A 24,384-nucleotide genomic window follows, 5' to 3' on the forward strand; every position below is an offset into this window, starting at 1 on the left:
AAATGCTCTTCCTGGAAATCAGTTATGTCTGACCGTGTGGGCGCAACCATTGGCTACGTGCTGACTCGGTTTCCCGATAGTTTAGTCGGCGACGCGAAACATTGCTGCAATGAGTTGAAATTTCAAAGCGTCTGTATAGTCCCCGAAAGCAGCGACGTGAATGCGAATATTCTTGGCGTATCGTGTCATTCACGAGCAAGTGTTGGAAGGACATTCTATAAAACATCGGTCAATCGGCACCTACTTGAAGCAGCTAACACTTTTCACGTTCACGGTTCTTGTGCGTGAGATGTACAATTTTTTTTTACATTTTAATCGTGCAAGAAGTTTATACATAACATACATCAATAACAACAACAGCTAAATATTTTGATTTTGAAAATAAAAAGAAGACAGCATTTCGTTTAAAATCAGATCCACAATACGTAAGGTTGACATAAGCTTGTCTTATGAAATACACTTTAAAATTGGTCGACAGTACTTTCTTACCGTCATCACCCTGCCTAGCCGTGTCGCATGCTAAAGCCTCTTAACAACGCCTTATTCGCTTCACTGGAAACAGACAGATTTTTTAACCTCGCACTCATTCTCAACGAAGACAGGCTTACGTGTGACTTCATGGCAAACTTGTACCTTCTTCACGTTGTGAAGCAGTTATTACATGCGAAGCATCTCTGTGACTAGCCTGTGTACCGATGTCCCTCCGTGCGCCCTCTCGAACACGCCGCAACGCGCTCTCCTCACCGCAGGTGTTGGAGAGGTGCCAAGTAGATAACGGCACAGCTGCGTGTTGACGTCACGCTCAACTCACAATGTGCGGTGACTTCACTTTCGCCATCGCCTGTCACGTGCTTGCTGCAGCGCCCACTGCTGCCACTTCGTCCGTTCGCCCGCAACACGTGCCACTACCGCCATTCGCTGTCTGGAGGAGACTCTGACTGCGGTGAGGCCTGTCGACGCGCGTTTCTTATAGTCGCGGGAGACTTCAACGTTCACGTCAGCAGAGAAGGAGAAGAATGGCTTGTCGATTACATTCATGACGTGCACTCGCTGAAGTTCTTGTCGGCGGAACGGAAACTACCCACCGCGATAGGGGGAACGTGCACTGATCTGGTCTTTGCCAACTTCAACGTCTAATGTCTGCAGGAACCTCTCAGCGCGCACTTCACCGATCACAAGGCCGTTGTAGTCAAGGCGAAACGTGCACCAGCTGCAGTTCAGTGCCCGTGTTCACTCTGAAGAAACGACAAGACCTCTCCCAACCATCACTTCAAACAAATCTTCCAGCGCTCACTGCAGCACCAGCGTTGGCGCCGTTCAACCCGTGCCGCCACCCGTGCGCAACGGTGTGGCTTCGCATCTCATCGCAGGGTTCCCTTTGGGAAGATGGTGTGATATTTCAGGAGCTTGCTCCTTTTGCTAGAGAGTTGTCTCTCGTCGTCGCACTGGTGTGTACGCTATTGCTCATTGCTCCCGCTAAAATCGCAGCTGTGCTCTTCGTTTCAAGAGCGCTCACCAGATGGCGCGCCGCCGCTCCGGCCACGCTCACTCGCCTAAGTGCAGCGGGCGAGGCCCCTTAATATAAAGCTCCTTAATATAGGCATCAATATGAAGCCCCTTAATATACAAAAAGCAGCGACACTCTCCTCCATATCCTCTCCAAAGTGCCCAACCATCCTCTCCCAAGTGTCCAGACTTAATCTATATCATCTGCCGAACAGTCACCGTGCGGGCACGGGCCAATAACCCAGCACGTGCCACTTTCCTATCATGAATGCTATGTCATGCTGATAACACGCGCGATGCTCGTCGCCACCTGAGAGGCGACAGAGGAGTATGCTTGGCGCGGCGGCTTTGTTAAAAGAATGGTGGTACCTTCATAAGCATATCCAGGGACTTTGGTGAGGCTCCTTACTGGCTCCACGCAGCGGGCTAGTACCAAGATGACTGCGTGTCGCTATCAGCAGCGAGCAAGCAACAGGCGCGTGTTCGGAATGCTGGTGGTGGAAGTAGTGTGAACGCCATAGTCAACGTTCGTCCAGGCGTCGCGCGCTGCACCTTCCTGAGTGGCGACAATGGAGCATCTGCCGACAGCCCAATGTGTGTTGTACACAGACGACGAGTCGTGCGCTGTGCATATAGCTGCCACAGCCCACCATCAAATGGCGAAAAGACGACGTATGCTTAGGGGAATGGCTGTCCAAGACACCGGATGGTATCATGCTTGTAGGTTGGCATCAGGGCGTGTGGCTTGCCTCTTCAGCAAAACATTGTGTATATAAAACGTATACTCACAATCACACAACAACAACTCTCGTGTCACGTCTTTATATGATGATGATTGAGCATATGTTGAGAGAATTCACGGTTTACTGGATTTTTACCTCTGAAGCAAGCTCCTTCATCATAATTCACTCCGTGGATATGCGGGATTCTTTCAGGGGTTAAGCCCCTTGCGCTGCGGGTCGCATGTCCCGTGTTCTCGTACACAGTCGTCGTAGTCGTCGTAGTAGTCAGTTGCGTTGCATTGCATGTCCATAAAAAACGGTGTCACAGCATATCCACGGAGTGAATAATGATGAGTGGGGCGAAGCGTCTATCAGTCTGCCCGTCCGTACGCTTCACTCCACTCGCCATCATTCACCTCGTGGATATGCTGCGATTTTTATGTTACAGCAATACAGCGTTAACTTCATATGACTGTTTAATTGTGACAATTTATCTCAATGAGTATCGAGACAAGCAAAAACCTTTTATACTTGGGTCTTTAAGTTGTCGTTTTGCAAAACTGCAACTTCTCTTAAAGCATAGGAGTCTTTCATCTAACCAGTACAGCCGCGCAAAAATGGGCGTATCAGTTGCGTGGTTCTGCATGGAGTCCCGTTGTCTCGTCTTCATGTCTTCGATCATCGTCGCAGATTGAAAAACAGCAGCTAGTGTGACGCAAAAAAAGATGCGTTCCTCTCTTGTCTTTCCCCTCTTGATCGATATTCACGTCTCCAGCCACTGAATGCGCACAAGGTTATTCACTTGACTGACATTCACACAAGCCTGAAAGAATGATCCTGTCAGGGAAAACCCGGGGACGCTGAAGACGCCTTGTTCTGATAGCTGCGTGCCGGGCTAGCGAACTGCATCGTGCTGCCGACGCTGGCGTACGCTAAATGGAAGTGTGCGCAATATTCTTATGATACTGTTGAATACAAAGACCCTTCAGAAATTGTGGCACATCTAGCGGTGTGAGGTCAAATCAGTGGCATTTGAAAGGTAAATGTAGCAAACAACGCAGTCAGTTCTGCGTGGCCTTCCTAATACGATGGGAAATACAGCATTTGACAAAGGAATAAAAATAAACTGATAAAATGTTGCTCAAAATAATACTTACGAGATGAATTGTCAACAATGTGATTTGCATTTGTTCTATAGCGAATATAGTGGCTAATATAAACTAGCGATAGCAAAATATGGTAACATTATTTCTATTTGAGTATTTCGATGCTGAGCTATCGCAGCTTTAAGATTCACGTGTTCAAAGAGTCATGTGTTTCAAATGTTGCGTCGCTATGTCATTGATTGTACGTTATTAGAATGCCATTTCACGTGCCAAACTCCGATGTGATCATGAGACGAGCTGTGGCAGAGAGTTGTGGGAATTTGAACCGTCTGGTGTGACTGCACCGACATCGCGCAGTACCCGGGCCCCTAATGAATCACCTCCACGGAAGTGCGACAGATCGAGTGCGCATTAGGCAACGCTGTTGCTGCTCTCATTTCTCCACACAAGCTATCGGCACATGCGCAAAGCAGGTTGCACTTGTGCTGTTTCTCACGAGACGGGAGATCCGGCTCCGCATGTAAGCGCTAACTTTGCCGTCTTCCATAACGTCTACGAGAAAAAGTTTTCCCACAAAATTTTCGCAACACTGCCGCTAGTGTTTCATAGAATGTCTATACTAGACGAGTCAGTGAAAAAAAACTGGAGGTCTTCGCCTATTGGCGAAATTGGGGCAAGCCAGTGCTTATCCTGTGCGTACCTTAACTATCACTTTCTTCCTTCTTTTATTTGTTTATTTATAAATAATTAATTTACTTATTTCTATTTTGTTATTTTAGCACTGCACAATGCTCCTTCTTAGTTTTTTTTTTCTTTCTTCATGCCGACAATGGGACCACCACCCGCTTGCTTAGCGGGGCAACACGTCAGTTGCTGCAGGAAACAAAGACGTTCATGCGTCCATATCTATGCAACAATTGGAGTGTGTCCACGTGACAAAATAAGCCGCCTTGATCAAAGACCACATTGCCATATTGGAAATGGCATTGCCATACTGGATGCCCTGTCGAGCCCACCATCGAGAGGGCATCAATTGTTGGAAAACGCCGCATAAAAATGCGGTATGCGAGCGAGTGCCGCGTTGCTGTACACTCGCCGGTGTCGGTTTATTTGCGTTCAAAACCTAATGGGGGGGGTTTTGCAACCAGTGACATGAATTCAAAAAAATCACGAGGGGGAACATCTTGCCGTGGCATTCATTTTGTTAGTATGATTGTGTGTTTGATATTTATTCATGTAAAAAAGAAAATCCTATCCTGAAATCAAACTGAGAAACGAACACATTTTCCCAGATAACCTAATTGTTTTGTTCTGTTTGGTCTTCTCTGAAAATGATTTCAGTAATCTCCCACGGTAGAAGAGTATTGAGCTCCGGGCGCACGCTGAAAGATAAGGAGGCACTAAAACGTTACACCATGTCCTACTAAAGAGAACCATGTGGGAATGCGAAGCAGCGCTGGTGTTCACTTGTGTTTCTATTTGTTGTTTCCATGTGTATGTATCCACGCATGTTTCATTTGTATGTGGAGTTGTATGTATGTTGTGTGCCTGTTATGTTACCCCTCCTCTTATTTGCGTGTATTACCGTGTGTGCTGGGGGAGCGGACGGTCACCGAGGGACGGACACAGGCCCGAGCAAAAACTGTCTCGAATGAAAAAAGTGAACGCGCAATACTTGACTTTCAAGCCATTCAGATATATATCAAAGATAACTTTCAAAGGGGCTGACTTCACAGGGGTGTCAATCCAGAGCCTAAGCGCAGGGGGTAAGGACCCCCCTAACACTCCCCACCCCGCCCATGAATTACGCCACTAATGGCAAGCCTCGCGCCTCACTTGAGAAACATTTTTCATGACAAGGAAGTAGACGAGCATATGAATAAGGAAATTAGGGAAGCTTAGAGCCAGGTAGGCTACCGTGCTCTAGAAAAGGGCTGAAGGGGAAGAAAATTCTACTTTTTATAGTGGTCCGAAGGAAGCTGGCTAAAAGATCGGCAACAACCATTTTAAAGAATCTCTGATCAATCAATCAACGAAAAAAATGATTGCCATGTTGCGGAACCATGTATGATGGATAACGCGCAGTTTTAGTATGGTCTAGTAGACCGGAGTCGTTAGGTGCAGGAGAAAGGCTGCGCATGGAATTCGCGGCCACAGAAGGTTATTCTCCAGGGGCGCTGCATATGAAACCACGTACCAAAAGACGCACCCTGTAAGGTCGAGGCTAACGTCTCTTCTGCGCAAGCATTACCATATTCAATATGCGCGCCAGTTGCAGTCATGACTCGACGTGGGCACTGCTTCTTGCACGGAAATGCGTGGACGAGCGCTCCAGCGCCGGTACTGAAACGCCACCGTCAGAGCTCCCTGCCTCCTGGAGGAAATCCCGTCGCTAATGACCTTACGCGATCCCCGGGGCTGTGCTCGTCGTTCTCGTAACCATGGTCGTGGTTATGAGCTTGAATGAAACACGATCTGCCACATCGACACCGAGATCGAATGGTCTGGGAGGTGAACGCACGTGTCGGCTTTCCTGTTTTTGTTAAGGCGACGCATTTTTACCCGATGCCCTTGCTACAGTTTCTCGGCCACTATAAGAAATGTTATTTTCTGTTCAAAAGAACCTTTGAAAGAAAAACCTCCAGTTTGGTAATGCAGAACATGATAACTCTCATTCAGCCCTATTATTACAAATAGATATTTATTGAATAAAATTATTGCAGCTTTCCCTAAGAAGGTTTGCCAGAGCAGAGCTGGTACGTACCTAGCTGGCCTTTACTTGGCTAGGCTGTTACCAACTTACCTTCCTCTCTCTCACCTCTTGCTATACATAAATGCCTATGTTTGCTTTCTCTCTCACACACACACATTTTTGTCCCCATCAAATCTTATTTTTTTCTCTATTATGTAGTCACTCTTCGATTTTAGTGTGTTTTATTTCTTTCCCTTTTTTGCTTCTTTACCTCTTTTTTTTCTCTTTCTTTCTCTGTTTATATTTCTTTCCGTAGTGTACTTTGCTCTCTTTCCTTCTCAATCACTTCTTCCCCACTCTCATTAAGCTTTCCCACTCTCTCCTATAATATACTATACTATACAATACTCTACAAAGTTGTGATGCGGTGCTAGCGTCCTTAGACCACCGAAAGGTAACGACGCTCGCCACTAGATCCTAGACACGAGGGTTCGAATTTAGCATCGCTAAGAAATCATTTTTGCCACAAATTTCTCTCTCTCTATTTCTTTTTTTTCTATCTATCTCTCTCTCTCTCTCCATGTGCATTTCCTTCTATTTTTTTTGTCTATGCACTCCTCCCCACCCCCTCAGAGTTACTGTATAACACGTTGTACAAATCCGCGCACTTGTTCTGAGAGCGAAGCAGAAGGGACGAATGTCAAGAAGAGACTGCATACCGGTTCGTAGAGACGATTTTCCGTCTAAGACACGCGGCGAACCTGGAGCATAACATATCTGCGGTAAAGGTGTGAACAAGACCGAACGTGTTGGTCTGTGCTGGCCGTTGTTTGATGCGATTGTTTTAAATTGTTCGCAGGTTACGTTAGTGCAGTGTTCAGTCCAGCTGCTATGTTTTTCATGTTCTACGCAGCAAAAGCATTATTAATAAATAAATACAATAAAGAGGTGAAATAAGGCCATTTTAATAAACATATGACGATATGACAATTCAAAATAAAGATAATCATGCTGCAACAGCTAGTTTATGCGGCATGCCATGCCTGTATACGCGCTACTATTCAGAGACCTTATTCAGCACGTAGTTATTAGATGCTCGTGCAGAAGTCATCCACGAGCATAAACTGACATCAAGTTTGAACACGAAAATTAGCTGAAGTACACTTTTCTGCTCCTAAACATAGGTCATGGCTTCACTCCAACTGCTAGGTTGTACATTAAAAGATTAGCCGCACAAAAAAGATGTATTTTGTTTTCTCACGCCTGCTTTAAGTGGCTTGTAAAACACGTTCAGTGCCACCTTTTACCTGCTCATACCAACCTATTTTGGCGTGATGATACTGAAGACAATGTGTCCCTGTACCAGAGAGTAGCGTATACCTGCGTATCTTGCAACCAAACTTTGTGTTACTGAGGGTGCAGCTCAATCAATTGTTACTGAGGTGTGCCCAAGAGGAGCAGGTGCCGCGTCGTTCAGGCGAAAGTACAAACTGATAAATATGGTACGCTATTTCGACAGAGTAGACGGCTTCGAACCTTGTGCATGGTGTGTTCTGACCGCTTACGTAGCTTTGAATAGACGAACAGCACGAAAACCACTTCGCCCCTTGCAGCGGCCGTATTCTCGTGCGCCAATGTTTCGTAGAGTCACGCGAGGTCTGATCCCAACACAGTTAGATGTCATCCCTGATTCTTAAAAAAAAAGTCAATTTTTTTTTTTTTTTTACTGTCGCATGCATTACTGCCCTTGAGGCGAAATTGGTTTTTTTTTTTTAGTAAATGTTGCTCAATATTTTTTTTTTGGCAAATGCGAGTGATTCGCTGCTTTGTGGCACCTTGCGAAGAATAGCTACGCAAGTGACATCTTTGAGTACGTTTAAAGCCAAGTTAGGTTCACCTACCTTTCGAAAATAAACTCATAAATAACCCGATGCGCGTGGCTGAAGCGAAACGCAAAACAAGTAACAGCGCCGCTGAGGCAGTGTCCGCGACAGAACGCGCTTCTTTTACTTGCTTCATTGCTCCTCTGAACTGAAAGACAACAGAACCAAACGCCGCATAGACCACAGAAACAATGGGAAACGCAAGAAAAAAATAAAGAAAACAAAAAACATCGATATTGCTGTCATTCCAGGAACGCCTCGAGGCGGTGTAAAGTTTACAGCTACCTCATCCGTATACATCGCAGCGCAACCACAGCGCACCGAGAAAGCAAGGCGCAAACACTTGAGAATCACGCGGTGAATCGAAGATGTAGTGGCAGCCGTAAATGTGTCGCGAGAACGCGCCATTCGAGACAGTTAAAGGGTGATGCTTCCCTCAAGACGCTTGTCACGCTGTCGCGTTGGAACGCTGCGGAGAAATATGTTTCTCGCTGTGCCGTTCTGCCGCCTTACGCGACTCCTCATGCTTGCTTGAGTGAGCGCATGACGCCGGGACATTTGAAGCGGGGCCTCTATAGAACGCCGCGCCGGCATGAATAATGGCCGCTTCCGGCAACCTACCTCAGGACCACATAGCTGTGTATTTTTTCTCTCTTTCTATCTATATCTACCTATCTTACACAGACGCGCGCGCGCACACAAAATTGATATCTAAAAAAGTTAGAGAAAAAAAAGGAGGGATATTGAAGAGATCGAGACAAGGGGGGGGGGGGGGGTAAATTAGAAGAGTGTCCCCGTGTCGTCGCTCCTGCATAAATGATGACACAACAAAAATAACAGATGATCAAACGCTTCATTATTGAAACTATTACACTCAAAAAGGACTCTGACGACGCACTCGCTCTCACGCGTGAAATGAAAGCTTGAATACCTTCGAACATGTTGAGCTTGCTGTTTTCGCAATATAATATTATTAATTCATCAACTCACCTCAGTAATCAGAAAGTATACTTGCTATTGATAGTCCAGATGACAAGGTTACGGTACCAATGTATGGATGAAAAACTTTGTTGGGGTCATCGAAAATTCCACCTCCGTTTTGTAGGAGTAGGAATGCGTAGAGTTCAAACAATATTCCCGTTCACCGTCCCGTAAATCTGCCTGTCTTTCAAAAGTAGGACACGTGCCACCTCGTGAAATACCATCATAACGAAACATTAAAGTGTTCATTTAGATCGCCACTGTTACAACTATATCGTAGAATAAGTTTGAAGAAATGATTTCTCGGACCCGCATTAAGATAATGCAGGAAAAAGTATATTTTGAGAGCACTGAAAAAACGTTCTGGAAAACGAAAGTGCTGTGCAGTCGCTGTTACAAAATATAAAAATAGCGTATCAATCGTTATAGTGCCTTTTCCTAACTGTGGTTTCTTTTCATATTTTCTTTGCCATGTGAATGTATAGTTCAGACTATCGCGTTAATATGTCGTTGCGTGCAGCTTGTTTGTTTTACGGCTTTCATATAGTGGTGTAACACGTTGAACAGTACGAGATAATGAGCGATCGATGTCATCTGTTCTTGAACAGCTTCCTCATCAATTTAGGACACACAAAAAAGTGTGCTCTTGCAGATGAAAAACGACAGCATAGATCATGAGCTCTCCCACTTCTTCAAAGTAAAGCATGGGAGAGCTCCTTAGAAAGAAAAGGGAGGAAGAACTAGAACCTTCTCTTATTGCTCTGTGCTGATAAAATCCTTAACGTCAGCCCAACAAAGAAGACGTACTCGTATAGCCAAGCCACTTTGTCTTTCAAAAGCCAGTCACGCGTTGTTTCCATCCTGCATTAATTAGGCTTCGATGAACAGATTCCCACAGTAACAAGGGCGTCGAATTAACGAGGCAGCTCGCCAGTTTTCGCTGGTCAAATTAGCTTTGACACGCGATGCTTGCCTCCTCGAGGCATGTATTGCGTAATGAGGGATGCCGGAAACGGGCGCTATAGTAAAGAGCCGAGGATATCCTCGGCTCTTTACTATACGTATACGTATACGCTTCAGCTTGTACTTCTGCGATCTGATCAAGCAGCGACAGAACGTGACCTATTCAACGCTTCGGGAACTAATTAGGTCGCGTACGTGGTCGTGACTGAGCCGAGAAGATCGCGGAGGAAAGAATACCGGAGCCGATAGCAGAGCGGGCCTTGCTAGGCATTAACGAGGAACACAATTGAGGCGACAGACCGGCTAGAAGCTCACGAGCGACCGCAGAGGTTCAAGTGTTGTGTTTGTCGCGGATAGGTCCCGTAATTAAAGTGTAAAAATAAAAAAAACTGAAGTAAGGGGGAGGGAGGAAGAGACGTGTTTCTCATAGAAAATGATTGCGCTTTTTTGAAGCGCGTATCTTTTTTTTTTTCCCGCATCGCATGCAGTCACTGCGCGAAGAAAGAGATTCAGTGTACACCCTCCTTCAAGTAAGTGGAAGCAAGTGTTCGCGGCCATCATAAAGAAAGCAACGGAGCTCGCTCTGAAGGAACGTCTGAAGGAGATTTAATTTCCGGAGGAACTGAGGCGTTTTATCAAATACTTGAACATTTATTCTCTCTTTATTCAAGCCGCGCCGCCAAGGCGCTTCGGCTTTAGCGCCCCATTGTGCTTACTGTGCTACCTCCTGCATACAAAGTGGTGTCTTTTGAATTTGGTAGCAGAGGTGATGCAATGCAGCGCGCGATTTATGATGCATTCTTTTTTGTTCTGCGCAGGCGCAAAAGCAAGATCCGTATGCATGGCGGTTCTTTCCTCATGCATCGTGTGTACGCAGACGATGTCACTTTCAAGCTGGTGCAGTCGGCGTCCGAAGTGCTGGGTGAGCCATCTATTTTTTCTTTGATTTAACCGTGTTCTTTTTTTTAGTTTTTTTATGTGCATGTAGTTGCACCCGAGTGAAGAAAGAAAACGAAGCCATATATACGTGTTGCTTTGCACGAGTTCCAGCAATTATGTTTAAATAGGGTGTAATTAAATACTTCATCATTCTGCAGTCAGTCGTGTACTATTGTAACATAAAAATAATAAAATCGCAGGCTCCAAATCTGTCTGTGTGATTAGTTATTGGTTTCATTCATTCTGATAACCGCAAAGTAATACTTTTTCCATTGGTTGGCAAACGTGACACGTCTAAGGACCCGTCAAACATCTTATCACCTCCCTAAAGGGATGGGCTGCAGTCCTACACAGCACACTGAACTTACGCGAAGCCATGTTTAGCACGTAGAAGATTTGACTAATCTAAATGACCAATGTATTTGCTCCATTTTCGGAACTAGTTGACAAAACTAGCATAAAAAGTTGCGTACGCAAACGTAGCCACTTCCCCTGAAAGGAATATGGTCATAAAAGTTCATACACGAGTCGTTCCACACCAAACGTCCCAGCCATTCTGGCGACCCTGTACAAATGTATTTAAAAAGTGCTGAGTTACTGCATTCAAAAGAGTGAATCGCCAGAATATTTTGGGGATGAAAAAATTTTTCGTTACGTATGTGACTCCTGAACTCTCCGAATGCTGTATGGGTGCTGTTTGGGAAAATATATATGTTAAAAGTACTACTGCTTCTTTCTAAATCAAATCTCACCTACATATTGCGCGAAAACGCTTGTGTAAGTTGTTCGAAACTCAGTCATGTTAGCGCAATTTTTTTCTGCCACATAACTCTTCTGGAATTTAGCCAAACTGTGTTATTCTTGCCCTTTTTTATTTATGACTGCACGTTGTATGAATATCTCAGCAATGAATGCCTACGTCACGGAAGGTGTTTTGCAGAAAAAATATTTTAGACCCTGCAATTAGTTAAAATTTACAAGAAAAATTGATCATTTTTTCAAATTTAATATTTTTGTTTACATTAAGATGCATTTTCAACCATGCAGTGGTCCTATTCAGCTTTACACCTAAATGGAAAGCAAAGAAATAGTTATTTTTATATGGCAAGATTTCTCATTACAATGTTTGTTGTTTTACGGAAGAAAAGAATTTTTTGAATATCTTATTGACGGCAATGGAGAACTACAAGGCGGAAGCTGTCGTATCACAAGATGGAAATACAGCCATCAAAGGGACACTCCAAAAATTACTATCTTTAAAACAAAAATTGTAATAATTAAACTTTCAATGTGAAGAGAACTGTATGCTAACGCCGGGCACATTTATACAGCAAGCCCACTTCTTTGCACTCGAGACAATGCAAGTGATGGATGACATTTATGTGCAGCCTCTTTCGTTCAAGTTTTTTGCAGTGCGTTGTGGTAGCCTGAAGTGCGTACAGTGCTCATATTTTTTTGTGAAACTGACCGACGAATGCGATACCCTCCTTTCCATGCTAACTTCTTGTCCTGCATAGCACTCGTGAACTTCCTACGCTAAATAAAGCTCTTGAATTTCGGGGAAATTGTGTGCTATTCGAGCCTCAGCTTTGTTGTTGTTGTTGTTGTTGTTGTTGTTGTTGTTGTTGTTGTTGTTGTTGTTGTTGTTGTTGTTGTTGTTGTTGTTGTTGTTGTTGTTGTTGTTGTTGTTGTTGTTGTTGTTGTTGTTGTTGTTGTTGTTGTTCCTTCGTATTCTACTCACGAGTGGCAGCATGCCCCGCCGCGGTGGTCTAGTGGCTAAGGTACTCGGCTGCTGACCCGCAGGTCGCGGGATCGAATCCCGGCTGCGGCGGCTGCATTTCCGATGGAGGAGGAAATGTTGGAGGCCTGTGTGCTCAGATTTGGGTGCACGTTAAAGAACCCCAGATGGTCGAAATTTCCGGAGCCCTCCACTACGGCGTCTCTCATATTCATATCGTGGTTTTGGGACGTTAAACCCCACAAATCAATCAACGAGTGGCAGCATGCTTTCAACTTCACTGCGGCTCTCATATTTGAAATGACGAAGCTTCAGTGATGTGCAATGTTGCCAGTGGCGTGCCATATGACGGCCATGGAAAGTTTATTCACGACTCCAAGTGAACGCTCGCCACATAGCGGCCGTGCCTGTAAATGGCACTAACAGGGTCAACCATGAAAGGAGCTATGTTACTACATTGCACGCGTTGAGAAGGTTGGTATGTAGAGTTTAACGTCCCATAACCATCATATGATTATGAGAGACGCCGTAGTGGAGGGTACGGGAAATTTCGACCACCTGGGGTTCTTTAACATGTACCAAATCTGAGCACATGGGCAAACAGCATTTCCACCTCCATCGAAAATGCAGCCGCCGCAGCCGGGATTCGATACCGTGACCTGCGGGTCAGCAGCCGGGTACCTTAGCCACTAGACTACCGCGACGGGGTGCGTAGAGAAGCGGCAACATAGTTTTTTTATTTTCGCCATGCCACACCCGCAAGCCAAAAAAAAAAAGAAAACGTTGTCCAAAGACCATTGCAGTGTGCCGCAATGCGTGGAATCGAGGTTGAAGTGAGCAGGGGATGTGCCCCTCCAGGTGGCAGTTGCCGGCTTGCTCTCTCCCTCTTTCTTCTGTCTACTTGTGTATCTGTGTATGCAAATCAAATAAATAAATAAATAAGATGAAAATTAACGTATCGCTTCCCGAAGGATGCAGACGATACGCGACGGATAACGGCGCAAATCAGAAACTTACGCACCGGAAAGGTGACGGACGTACACTATACGGTAGTCTATTCCAATCAGTTCAGTCGCTACGACTTCATTCTCCTTGATGAGTACACCATTACATAGCATGTGTGCATTCTTATTAATATTCGGGCACCTGTAAGCACGGAATATAGTTTCGCTTATATAAGCATGCGCTTTAATAAACTTGTTGTGTTACGTGTGTTACTGCACTTTCCGCATATGCTTGTTTTCTGCGCAAGTCGTAGTGGTGCCCATTATCAAATGAAGCTGATGTAATCCTTCCCTCGGAACATTTTTTTAATCTCAAATGTGGGTTATACATGCACACAAACACGTGCGCCATAGTCGCACGTGCGTAGTGTGCGCGTTGGTATAACGCAAAGCTCCATAATTTAGTTTTGTTTAAATTCTGTAAAACAGACTCACCAACAGCAATCAAGCCTATTGAGGAAATACAGACTTTGATACTACGACGAAAAATACTCAGTCTTGAATTTCTTTTTCTCCTGAAAAATAACAAGCTCTCCATTCATCCCGCTCCATATATATACGCCCGTGAATAACAAGACAAACGATACATCATCACTCTGAATCCTTAACTCCTTATCAATCAAGAACTAACGCTTTCAATTCTTTTTCTTTCTCGTGGTATTAACGTATGAAACGCACTGCCATCATCATTGCTAAATTCAGTTGAGTCGATCGACTATTTTACTGATATGTAAACTTTGAATCGAGTTTGGTTTGTTCTTTTTTTTTTACCTTTGAATAGCTGTACTTTGTTTTGTAATTTCCCCCCTCCTGCCTGGGCCTTGTGGGCCTACATTATGTTGTAAATAAATTAATATTATAATAGGCAGTTTTAGTTTTCTTTACGTAGGAACTTCACGCACGCAAACGTGAAAAGTCCAGATACGTTACATGCACGCCATGAGAAACACTTTTAGATACACGTACGCGACGCGCGGTGAGAACTACCACGTATCTCCATCTATTGGGAATCACGAACACTTCGGTAGCAAATTCTGATTGATTGATTTGTGGGGTTGAACGTCCCAACACCACCATATGAGTGAACCGCCACCGCATTATTATAACCTAACCATCTCGTAGATGGGCAACCCGTTTGCTCTCCCCTTCCACTTGGACCAGCATTACTCTCGTTGAATAGGCAGCTCGGCCGTTATGGCTAAAATGTAGTGTTAGCTTCGTTTCCTCTGCTTCGAAAAACAAACATTCAAGGCTGATCTCTTTCATGACCGATACAATTGTCCATTTTGGTAGTTCATAATGAAATTTTCAGACATCTATGCAAGCGTGAAAGCTCAAGAGAAACTAGCTCTTTTTTTCACATTTTATTAAAGCTGAACTCTCTTTGCCGGCAAGCTGTCACAGATTATTGAAGGTTGCTCACCATTGATGAAGAATAAATGATTTGTGGGGATTAACGTCCCAAAACCACCACATGATTATGAAAGACGCCGTAGTAGTGACGCGATCCCACGTCACAATGAAGGCACTTCAGCACAGCGCCAAATGAAGGTGCCGCGCTGACCATGTTAGGCATAGCCATCTTTGTCTTATAGATCAGTGTTGCCAGCACACAAAGCGTTTTCTTGAGTTTAGAATAAGCAGTGCCTACTAATTGCAGGCCAGAGACCATCTCAAAAATAAAAAGAAACCGAAAGATGCGAAAAAAAATTAAGCTGGAAGCCGAGTGCATGCCTTGAACTCTGCGTTAGTTAATCACCGTCCCAAGATTAAGTGAACTCCGGTTTCCACCCGCCTGAGTTTTCTTTTTCCCCGCTCTGTTCGGTGGCATTGCCCTCCTCAGAATCTTTCACTGCGTACTACCGTAAAGAGAAGAGAAACAACTTTAAGAACTCATGTCAAGAACTCTAGATAGGAGCTTACCGTTGAAGCCGTACTACCTAATTTGTTCGGGGGAAGTTAGTTTTTCCCAGTGAGGTACACGGATCGATGCACATCCTGTGCTATTTGCGCCGCTTTGGCTACCTGCCACGAGTCATCGTCGCTGTTCTTGCATGCTTCCTTACGCTGTCACTGCACGTCAAACACTACACCAAACGTGAGGTTAATTATCTCTTCCAGTATGATTACCACTGCGTCGCTTATGCCTAAAAAAAGATATCACTCACCCTTCCCGTCTCTCTTAAAATACATTTGTTCAGTCATCACTATCGCCAGCGCTGTAATGAAGCTGTGAAGTAACTGCTTCGTACTTGCCTCACGACTGTATATTATATATATATATATATATATATATATATATATATATATATATATATATATATATATATATAGTAACGGCGTTTTCATGAGGATGAAGTAAGGAAACGACGGCACTAGCAGTGGGTACATTAATAACTAACATTTTTTTCCATACAGCAACAGCAGATTCGGTGGCATGCGTTCGCAGACCTCTTTCTTGATATCTTCACGCGACCCGGCTATCAGTGTACCGACTCATGTCGATGTCATGCTAACAAGCGATTTCTTCTGCACATAAATTGACTAACCGGACTGTTCACACTTCTTCATCGTTTTATGAACTAAATAATAATTGTCATTGAAGATTTAAGTCTCAAGACCACGTTATAATTTTGAGAAACGCTGCAGGGGGGCAGGGGCAGCGAAATCTTAGCACAGGCGCTTGTAATACTTTGTTTTCATCGAACGTAGCCGGAAATCAAGCACAATGACCAACAGACCACCGTGGCGGCAATGATGTTGCACACTACGCCGAATATTTCCCATTCAGAGACATGATAATCACTATTTCTGGGATTTCGCCCTACAAACGTCCACAGATTTCCCGGCTTATTTACCTGCACAACAGTAATAATTACGCCCCACCGCGGTGGTCTAGTGGCTAAGGTACTGGGTTGTTTACCCGCAGGTCGCGGGTTTGAATCCCGGCTGCGGCGGCTGCATTTCCGATGGAGGCGGAAATGTTGTAGGCCCATGTGCTCAGATTTGGGTGCACGTTAAAGAGCCCCAGGTGGTCGAAATTTCCGGAGCCCTCCACTGCGGCATCTCTCATAATCATGTGGTGGTTTGGGACGTTAAACCACACATATCAATCAATCAATCAATCAACAGTAAGAATTATTGCTGCCATCCACGCACACGCGTACTATAATTACACGTGTCTCACGTACCGGTGACTTTTGAAATTATGATTATCTCCTCCAGGTTTGCACAACAAAACTGTGAATTTTTTTATTGCATGTACTGTTAGTACACTGCACATTCTGAGCTTCAAGTCTAACAGAACTAGTGAACTAGGAATTGCTCCACCTAAATATCAGAAGCAAATCTCGAAGGCCATGCTTGCGTGGTGCATGTGTCAAAACCGATTACAGCAGATGAAAGTGCACTGTGACCGCTCATTATGGCTCATCATAGAAGAATACAACCATTCCAGAAATTTCCTGCAAAAACACGATTTTCTTTTTCCCTTTGGCTTGAAATGACAGGCGAAAATTCCCCGAAAAAAGGAAAATTCCCTGCACGGAAACTCACTGCGTGGCGGGTCTTCTTCTGAGCTTAGCGTCATCGCAGTGCATGTCCGCTGGCCCCCAGTACTCGTTTTACGATACACCCTGGCATATGGAGACATTATTAGGAAGGCACCGTGGTCATTGTGCCTAGTAAATATGTAAGACCCGTACCAATGTACTTTACGCAGTTCCGCCACCTTTTTTTTAATGGGTGGAACTGTAACCGTCATGAGTGCCAGTTGATTGAAAACTGTTATCTGTAATCGATCACGCTTTACAGCACAAGGCGTTTGCGTACTCATTCCTCGTCTTTGTGCATTAACCGTAAGCTAATCAGTAGTCAGTGTTATCTTCCCTCATGGAGCGTTTCTGTCCCCTTCCGTAACACCCCCACATATTCCGGCGACCGAAACTTCAGCTACATGCGTTCTTTGGCGTGCGGTGCCTCGTAATAGTGAACTAGGGTGAAATCTTGCGCTGCAGTGTTTATAGAAGCTGCAACTTGTGGCGCTTTAACCAAGATGAGAATGATGGGTAGTGAATACATTTCGATGAATTTCGTTATTTGGGCTCCATGTGGCTTCGTGCGGACTGCGGCCGCTTTGTCATGAGACGATTTCCGCAAAAGTTCAGCAGTTCCACTTCAGCAACTTTACGCCTGTAAGCTGAACTAACGTGATGTTCGCAACGAGGCATCCTTTTATCCGAAACATGAAGTCAAAACAATACATTAAACAAACCCATAAGTGTACTAGAGACTGCAAATTTATGTTCTACCTATCATTCCCTGGACGGCTAAATGATCGCACGGCAACGGAAATATTGCAGGAAAATCTAACCCTATAGCGTAATGAAGTACGCATCAGGCATGCACACATATGTAATTCGCGTTACTTATATTTGATTAGGGTTCCAATGCGGGCTTGTTGGTGAATTATTTAGCTATACCAAGGCTATGAACCACGTGCTTAAAAAGCTCTGCTCCCACTTAATTCGAATCAATCAAAATTAACGAACAGAAGTGTCACGCCGACGTGCTTTAGCAACGCATCATAAAAATCCCGTGCCCACTTATAACGAAGCATAGCTTTCCGAACTTCACGCTTGAGAGAAGGGGGTTATCGAGACCATGTCTTATACCCATGTTACACAAGCAAAGCAAGCGCGGTTACGACCAACCACGGTTGACCTCGTTGAACTGCGGTTAGCACCCACCACGGTTCGCCGATGTTACACAGCGCGAAACATCCTCGGTTAAGGTGGCCAACGTCATATGGCGTAAAACAATCAACAGAGCCACTTCTTTGCGTATATATGCTCCGAATGCATTCAGCAGCAACCAGGTAAAAATGTCATATGTGCTCCCTAGTATATTCATGTACTTACCGGTACTTCTTGCTCAAATTGTCCATCTTCTTCCGAACTTGCTTTGGCGTGAATTGCTCTGCGTCAGGCGGAAGTTCGGCGTCCAACTCGGCTGTAATTGCCGCGTACACCTTTGCATTGCGTCACGTGCTCCACATATCACTCAAATGATTTTCCCACATCCTTATCAGGCTTTACGCGTGGTTCGTGCCGTCCAGCTCGTCTACTTCTCACGTGCGCTCGCCGGCATGCAGTCATCGGTGGTGAGCGCCACCATTTTCTCGGTTATCTGCCTAACCGAGGTTGCAGAGCTGGGTTTCTTAAAACCACGGTTAGCGGCATAACCCCGATTTCGTGTGTCGTTTAACATCAGTGAACCGCGGTTAACGTAACCACGGTTAGCGTAACCGTGGTTTAGGCTGCCTGTGTAACAAGCGTATTAGTGTTTGTGGCCAAGAATCATCTGAAAAGATTTCGAGGAAGTTCAAATCACGGGAAAGGGCCAGGACCAAATAGCGGCAGTAGCAAGAACAGGTATGTGAATGACTGATTGCGAGAACATAATTGTATGTCAAACAAATTGGCACCTAAACGATTTCTTGCACTCTTCATTCATGCGTGGTTGCCGTCATTTGCTTCGCCATCATTTGCTTCATTGTAGGTCGGCGTAAAGAAGAGTTCAGACGTCGGCTTGTAGAAGCCGAAGATATCAATGCAATTGGTGATTTGTGCATTCAGTCATTTATAGCTTTGCCACTTAATGAAGTAGGGCTTTTCCCAAGCAGGGATATACATGATTCATCGTGGTCGTTAAGTTCTCTTAGTATGAGTGGTTTCTTGCACGCATTCGCTGAATGTTCCCACGTGTTCAACTATTTTCCAGGCAGTGGTAGTATATTACAAATCGGATTTTTGAAAATAAGCTTGCTGCTAGTAGCACTCCTGGTGACCCTTTGTGCCTTCTCGTGTACATGTGTATTTTAGCGCTACAAGATGTTACTTACAGTTTCGTATAGCTATTCCTATTAAGATTACGAGAAGATGCTAACGCTGTGGTTGCGTTTCGATAAGTACTGGTAATGAATAATACTCAAACTTTTCGGTGGTTGCCGTGGCGTCACGAATCAATTCCGAGCCTCCACAGTATGAGTGACGAGCATGAGTTTCATGAAAAGTTGGATGTTCAAGCAGGCACATAACAGCACCGCACCTGATACACGTGCTAAGCTTTCCACCACTGTTAACCACACACGAAGCTCGTTAAACAAGTCTTGTTTCGCTGTTTTTCATATATAACACCTGGGGTTTGACATCCCGAAATACGATATAATTGAGCGACGTCGTAGTGGAGGGCTCCGGACATGGTGTTGTTTAACGTCATCTGGTGTTGTTTAACGTGCACCGGCTACACACTGTTCGCGGGCTTTCACCACTTCACATCTATCGAAATGCGACCGCCACGGCCAGGATAGAACCGGTGACCTCCGGTTCAACAGCCAGGCACCATGCAGCCAAGAACCGACAGCCAAGCCACGCTGTTGTTCTCTGCCAAAACAGCAGAGCAGCGAAAACGTAGATCCCCGGAAACATCGCAAAAGTTCGCCTGTCGTGGGAGCAACGCTGAAATAATACAATGAGGAGAATATGTAAAAAGAAAAGTATTGTCAGTCGAGAGCAGTCACCAAACGAGTCGGTATTTTTATAGCAACCACTGCGAATGGAAGTGAGAACAAAGGGCTCTTAAAACTAAGTTGTGAGTCGCAATCGAGATAACAAAAAGCGGCGGGGTCAACATAACAGTCCCACACAATAGCGCCCCCCAATCTCTCTCTCTCCTTATTTCTGCCGGAAGTCTGCTCTTTCTGATATCGACCAATGGTGGTTAATCGTTGAAGAAAAAGAAATTAAGGAAAAGCTTGCCACAACGCTTATACACGAACGAAAAACACTCGAAGTTTTCGTGATTCCGTCACAAAAGTACCATCTCCGCCAGTGTACTTGATTTCATTATTTCAGGTAACAAGCTCATTCGGAGTTCCATAAATTGCTGAATTAAAAAATACTCACTGAATGAAAGACAAGATGTCCCAAACCTTGCAGGTGTGAAAATAGGTGTGAAATTACTTCGTGCTTATTTATGTAAGCAAAGTAATTTTGAAAGACCACTGGATATTCGTAAAATTATTCCTATGGCCTTCCAATTTCTCTTTCTAAGAAAAAAACACATTGATTTTCTTGCTTGCTGCAGACAGTAAGTATGGAGCGGAAAGAAATCACTAAATGGTGCTTGAAGAAGATAATGTAAGAGGCATGTAAATGATATTCCAACATATGAGAGCTTTACAGAAATTGAATACGGTTGAAAATAAATGCTGTTAAACAACGCGAGGCTTACTGACAAAACAAAGCTTCGTGTTCTATATTGTCGGTCATACAGCAGCCCATTTCACTGCGTCCGTTCTTAGACGCAGTATTAAAATGTTTCATTTTATTATTATATCTTGTTCAAAAGATGTTGGTCCTTCTATAAAATGCCTGCTACTCATCATCACGGATAATGGAAATCGTGAAAACTACAGCAATGAATAGGGAAAGTTACAAAAAAAGTCACAGCTTTGTCGCAAAGGCAAAGCAATGAGTGTGATGGCAACGAATTGGAAGGTCACACGTTGAATGGCAAGCAGATGGAAACGTGAACGCCCCGCGTTTCTCATGCACAAACAACGCACTACACGTACTCACAGGTACAGGTGAAGACGAATAAGCGTCTCAGTTGTTACTTCGCTGTGTCTGAAAAACTTAGTTAACGCCTCGCACTCACGTCTCAGTGGTCCCAGGTTCAATTCCGTACGCCAGAGTCTTTTTTCTAGATTTTTTTTTCATCTCTCGCGTTTTTGTTTATAAAGATGCGTATACATATACGGTGAGTGACGGCGACGCCGACGTCGACGCCGACGCTGGCAGCACAATCCAGTCGAGAGTGTCCATACAATTTATATCAGAATAAAATTGCACTTAGAGACGTTTCATGTAAGTCAGACAAACGATAAAAAACGTTAAGCACAACGACCATTCATGGAGCCGCCCAAAAAACAACTCAAAACTAAGTCCAGATTCACAACCCGGAAGTTCCAACAAAATTCAGTCACATGAGCCCTGATGATCTATAAACACCGCTACACCTGTCAACGAAATTGACTTAATTTTCGGTCACCGGAACACGCAATAAGTGTACAAAAGAAGCTGCATATATTAGGACATAATCACGTGACGTTATACATACATATTATCAGCCTGAATTTTTTTCACAATAACTTTCTAGTGTGCACCTCGAATTCTATAAACCGTTTCAGTGTTGAAAACCCCGTTTCTTTTAAAGGCGTGTTGACCACGGGTGTGTAAATTTTCCAGGACTGAAGGACATATAGTGCAGTGCCACTAAGATGTTGAGATTTGTGAAACAAAGAAACTAACTAGCTAAATTATGCGTTCTACGATCGTGCCTGTACTGACGACTCCATTTATTGCATATGAGTGCAGTATGCGTACGATTATGTCATATACCATTGTCTTTCTTACATCAAGACAAAGATTATACGCACATATGCGACTGCAGTGTGCTTTCACCTTTAAAAAGAGAAGTGCGCCGCATGCGTTTTAGTGTGTTTTTTTTTGTCTTTTGGAGCTAATAATATACAGCTTTCAATTACGAAGACGTCATATGCGTCGAAAGCATCAAAATCGTGACAGAATGAGTGAGTGAAACAACTTCATTTGGTCCACAATAAGCATGGCTTAACTCGACGTCAGAAGGCTATTGGTCCACTCGGGGATGGAGAATACTTTCGATCGGAACCTTGCAAGTTTATCTCTGTAACATCTAACTTCACCTAATGCTTATTAAGCTTTCAGTTCCGCTCGCTCATCAAAAAGCAGTTGGCAGCGTCAATGAATGCACCCACCAATATTTCAGTTTCATGTTTTATATAACCAGCACTCCATATTATTTCAAGTTGCCAAGGGTCTACGTATTCTGCTCTCATATCAATCTTGTTTGCGTATGGTTACGTGTATTTGTTTATTTATGTCTCACAAGAACGATTCGTGTATTTCACGGTGCCAAAGAAGCAAAAGGTGCATGATATATTTTATCATAGTATGCAGGTTCACTCAGCCACATTAGCCGGGTGTCTATTTTCTGCAATATGTTTTCTACAAGCTTTCAACAAACTAAAAGCAAGGTAAAAAAAGAGTGCGTGAAGTCATGCCAAGATAGCCTTCAAATCCGTGTTCAGATTCAAATGGCGGAATTTTTTTCTTCATATACACTAATCAATGATGGTAAGCTGCAGCTCAAAGCTACATATGTGTCGCTTCACGAGTCACACTGCAACAAACGCGGGTTATCTTCGCAATATTAGGACACACGCGTGGGTCATTCATATCAAGCCAGAAGCCAAGAATTTCTTTGAGTAGGGTGGGGGTAGGGCACTTACTGAAGGCCTTGACTGTTTGTGAAAAATTACAAGATTAACTAATAATTTTGGTGAATTTTGAACCTCCATCAAAATTTCAGTGGAGGCCCGGGCTTCCAGGGCACCCCCTCTCCCTCTGGCAAACTGGTCTGATGGATATTATGCAATATTTATTTTTCTATGCTAAACCTTCTACTACGCAAATTGAGTCCAGTTGCTAGTTTAAAAGCACACTCAAGAAATTTACGCCAGGAAATTTTTACATAATTCCCCGTTTAATTATTTGCAAGGTTTCTCACTTATTTGACTAAAAATCACAATGCCCAGACATGAAAAAAAGAAAGCAAACTTGAAGGCACTTTTTTGTTACCAATCTTCGTTCCCTTTTACAAAACCACAATATGTTATTTTGGTTAAAACATACAATTTTCTCTACACGGCATGGGAGTGTGGATGTTAAGGCAATTACAACAGAATTCAACATAATTGTTGTCACACTTCCTTCCTCACACTTTCAGAAATGAGCCCAGACGCCTGCCTCGAAGCGCTGGGCTGCCACTTCCTCTATTTTTGCCAGCAGCACGGATACGACCACATCCTCCGTGTGCTGGGCTCAAACCTGACTGATTTCCTAACGAACCTCGACAACCTGCACGACCACCTGGCGTCCACTTATCCGGGCATGAGTGCGCCTTCTTTCAGGGTTTCACCGGGACCAATGGGTAGCCTGCATCTTCATTACTGCAGGTCAGGCTCGTCTGCCCTTTGGCGACTCCTTTGTTGGTGTGAACACGTGCGCGATTTTACTGAATACGTTGATGACTGGTTCACTTGGCCAGCTGCAGCAGAGGCACTATGCATACGGGCTAGTCAGCGATCAGGGTACTAATATTGCCCTGTTTTTCAAGCGAAGCTTGAAGTTCCTCCCAACATTTGTTGGCTCCCATCGTAGGTGTAGCCACAATTATTAATATAAAAAAGCTGGCCGTAGCTTCTACTAGTAGTACAAGGCTGATGGCACAGGGGAGCTGATCCGTTCTCAACTGGTCTTATCCATACTAAGTGATGCCAAATTATACGGTGTAATGCCAATTGACGCTGCGTTATGCGAAGTGGTCTTGTAAAGCCAAGTGATGCCAGCATTGTGCCTCTCGCCGTTTCGGCGGCACTAAGTAAGTCTAGCACTCTCGCTTATTAGCACACTGCGGTTCTTATTAAACAATCTCCTCATCGGCAGTGTGATTCTTCGTTACCTCTGTGTGTGCGTCTGGCGCCTCGCGCCGTCTCAAGGCACCGTCTTTATGCAGTATGAAGGAGCTTAGATGGCCGTCACTTCACTTCTGGTTTGGCCGATTGGTTGCGCGCAGTATCCCGGCAGGCGTGCTGCTGGCTGACCAGTGGATGGGCATGACTATGCAGCCAGTTGCTAGGCGACGCGCTGTGAGGTCATCGCGGTGTGGAGAACTTGTTCGCGTTA

At 44.4% G+C, this 24,384-nt stretch overlaps 1 protein-coding gene across 1 annotated transcript in view; it reads left to right on the plus strand.

Moving 5' to 3' along the window:
* Positions 1 to 24,384, plus strand: part of LOC119169585 (guanylate cyclase soluble subunit beta-1) — a 189,564-nt gene that overhangs the window by 115,364 nt on the left and 49,816 nt on the right. The window contains exons 3-4 of the mRNA XM_075875140.1: positions 10,672 to 10,775; positions 23,426 to 23,654. Coding sequence (XP_075731255.1) covers positions 10,672 to 10,775; positions 23,426 to 23,654 — 333 coding nt within the window. The remainder of the gene's footprint in view (positions 1 to 10,671; positions 10,776 to 23,425; positions 23,655 to 24,384) is intronic.

This window comes from Rhipicephalus microplus, chromosome 2 (assembly GCF_043290135.1).
Source record: "Rhipicephalus microplus isolate Deutch F79 chromosome 2, USDA_Rmic, whole genome shotgun sequence".
Lineage (NCBI taxonomy): Eukaryota > Metazoa > Arthropoda > Arachnida > Ixodida > Ixodidae > Rhipicephalus > Rhipicephalus microplus.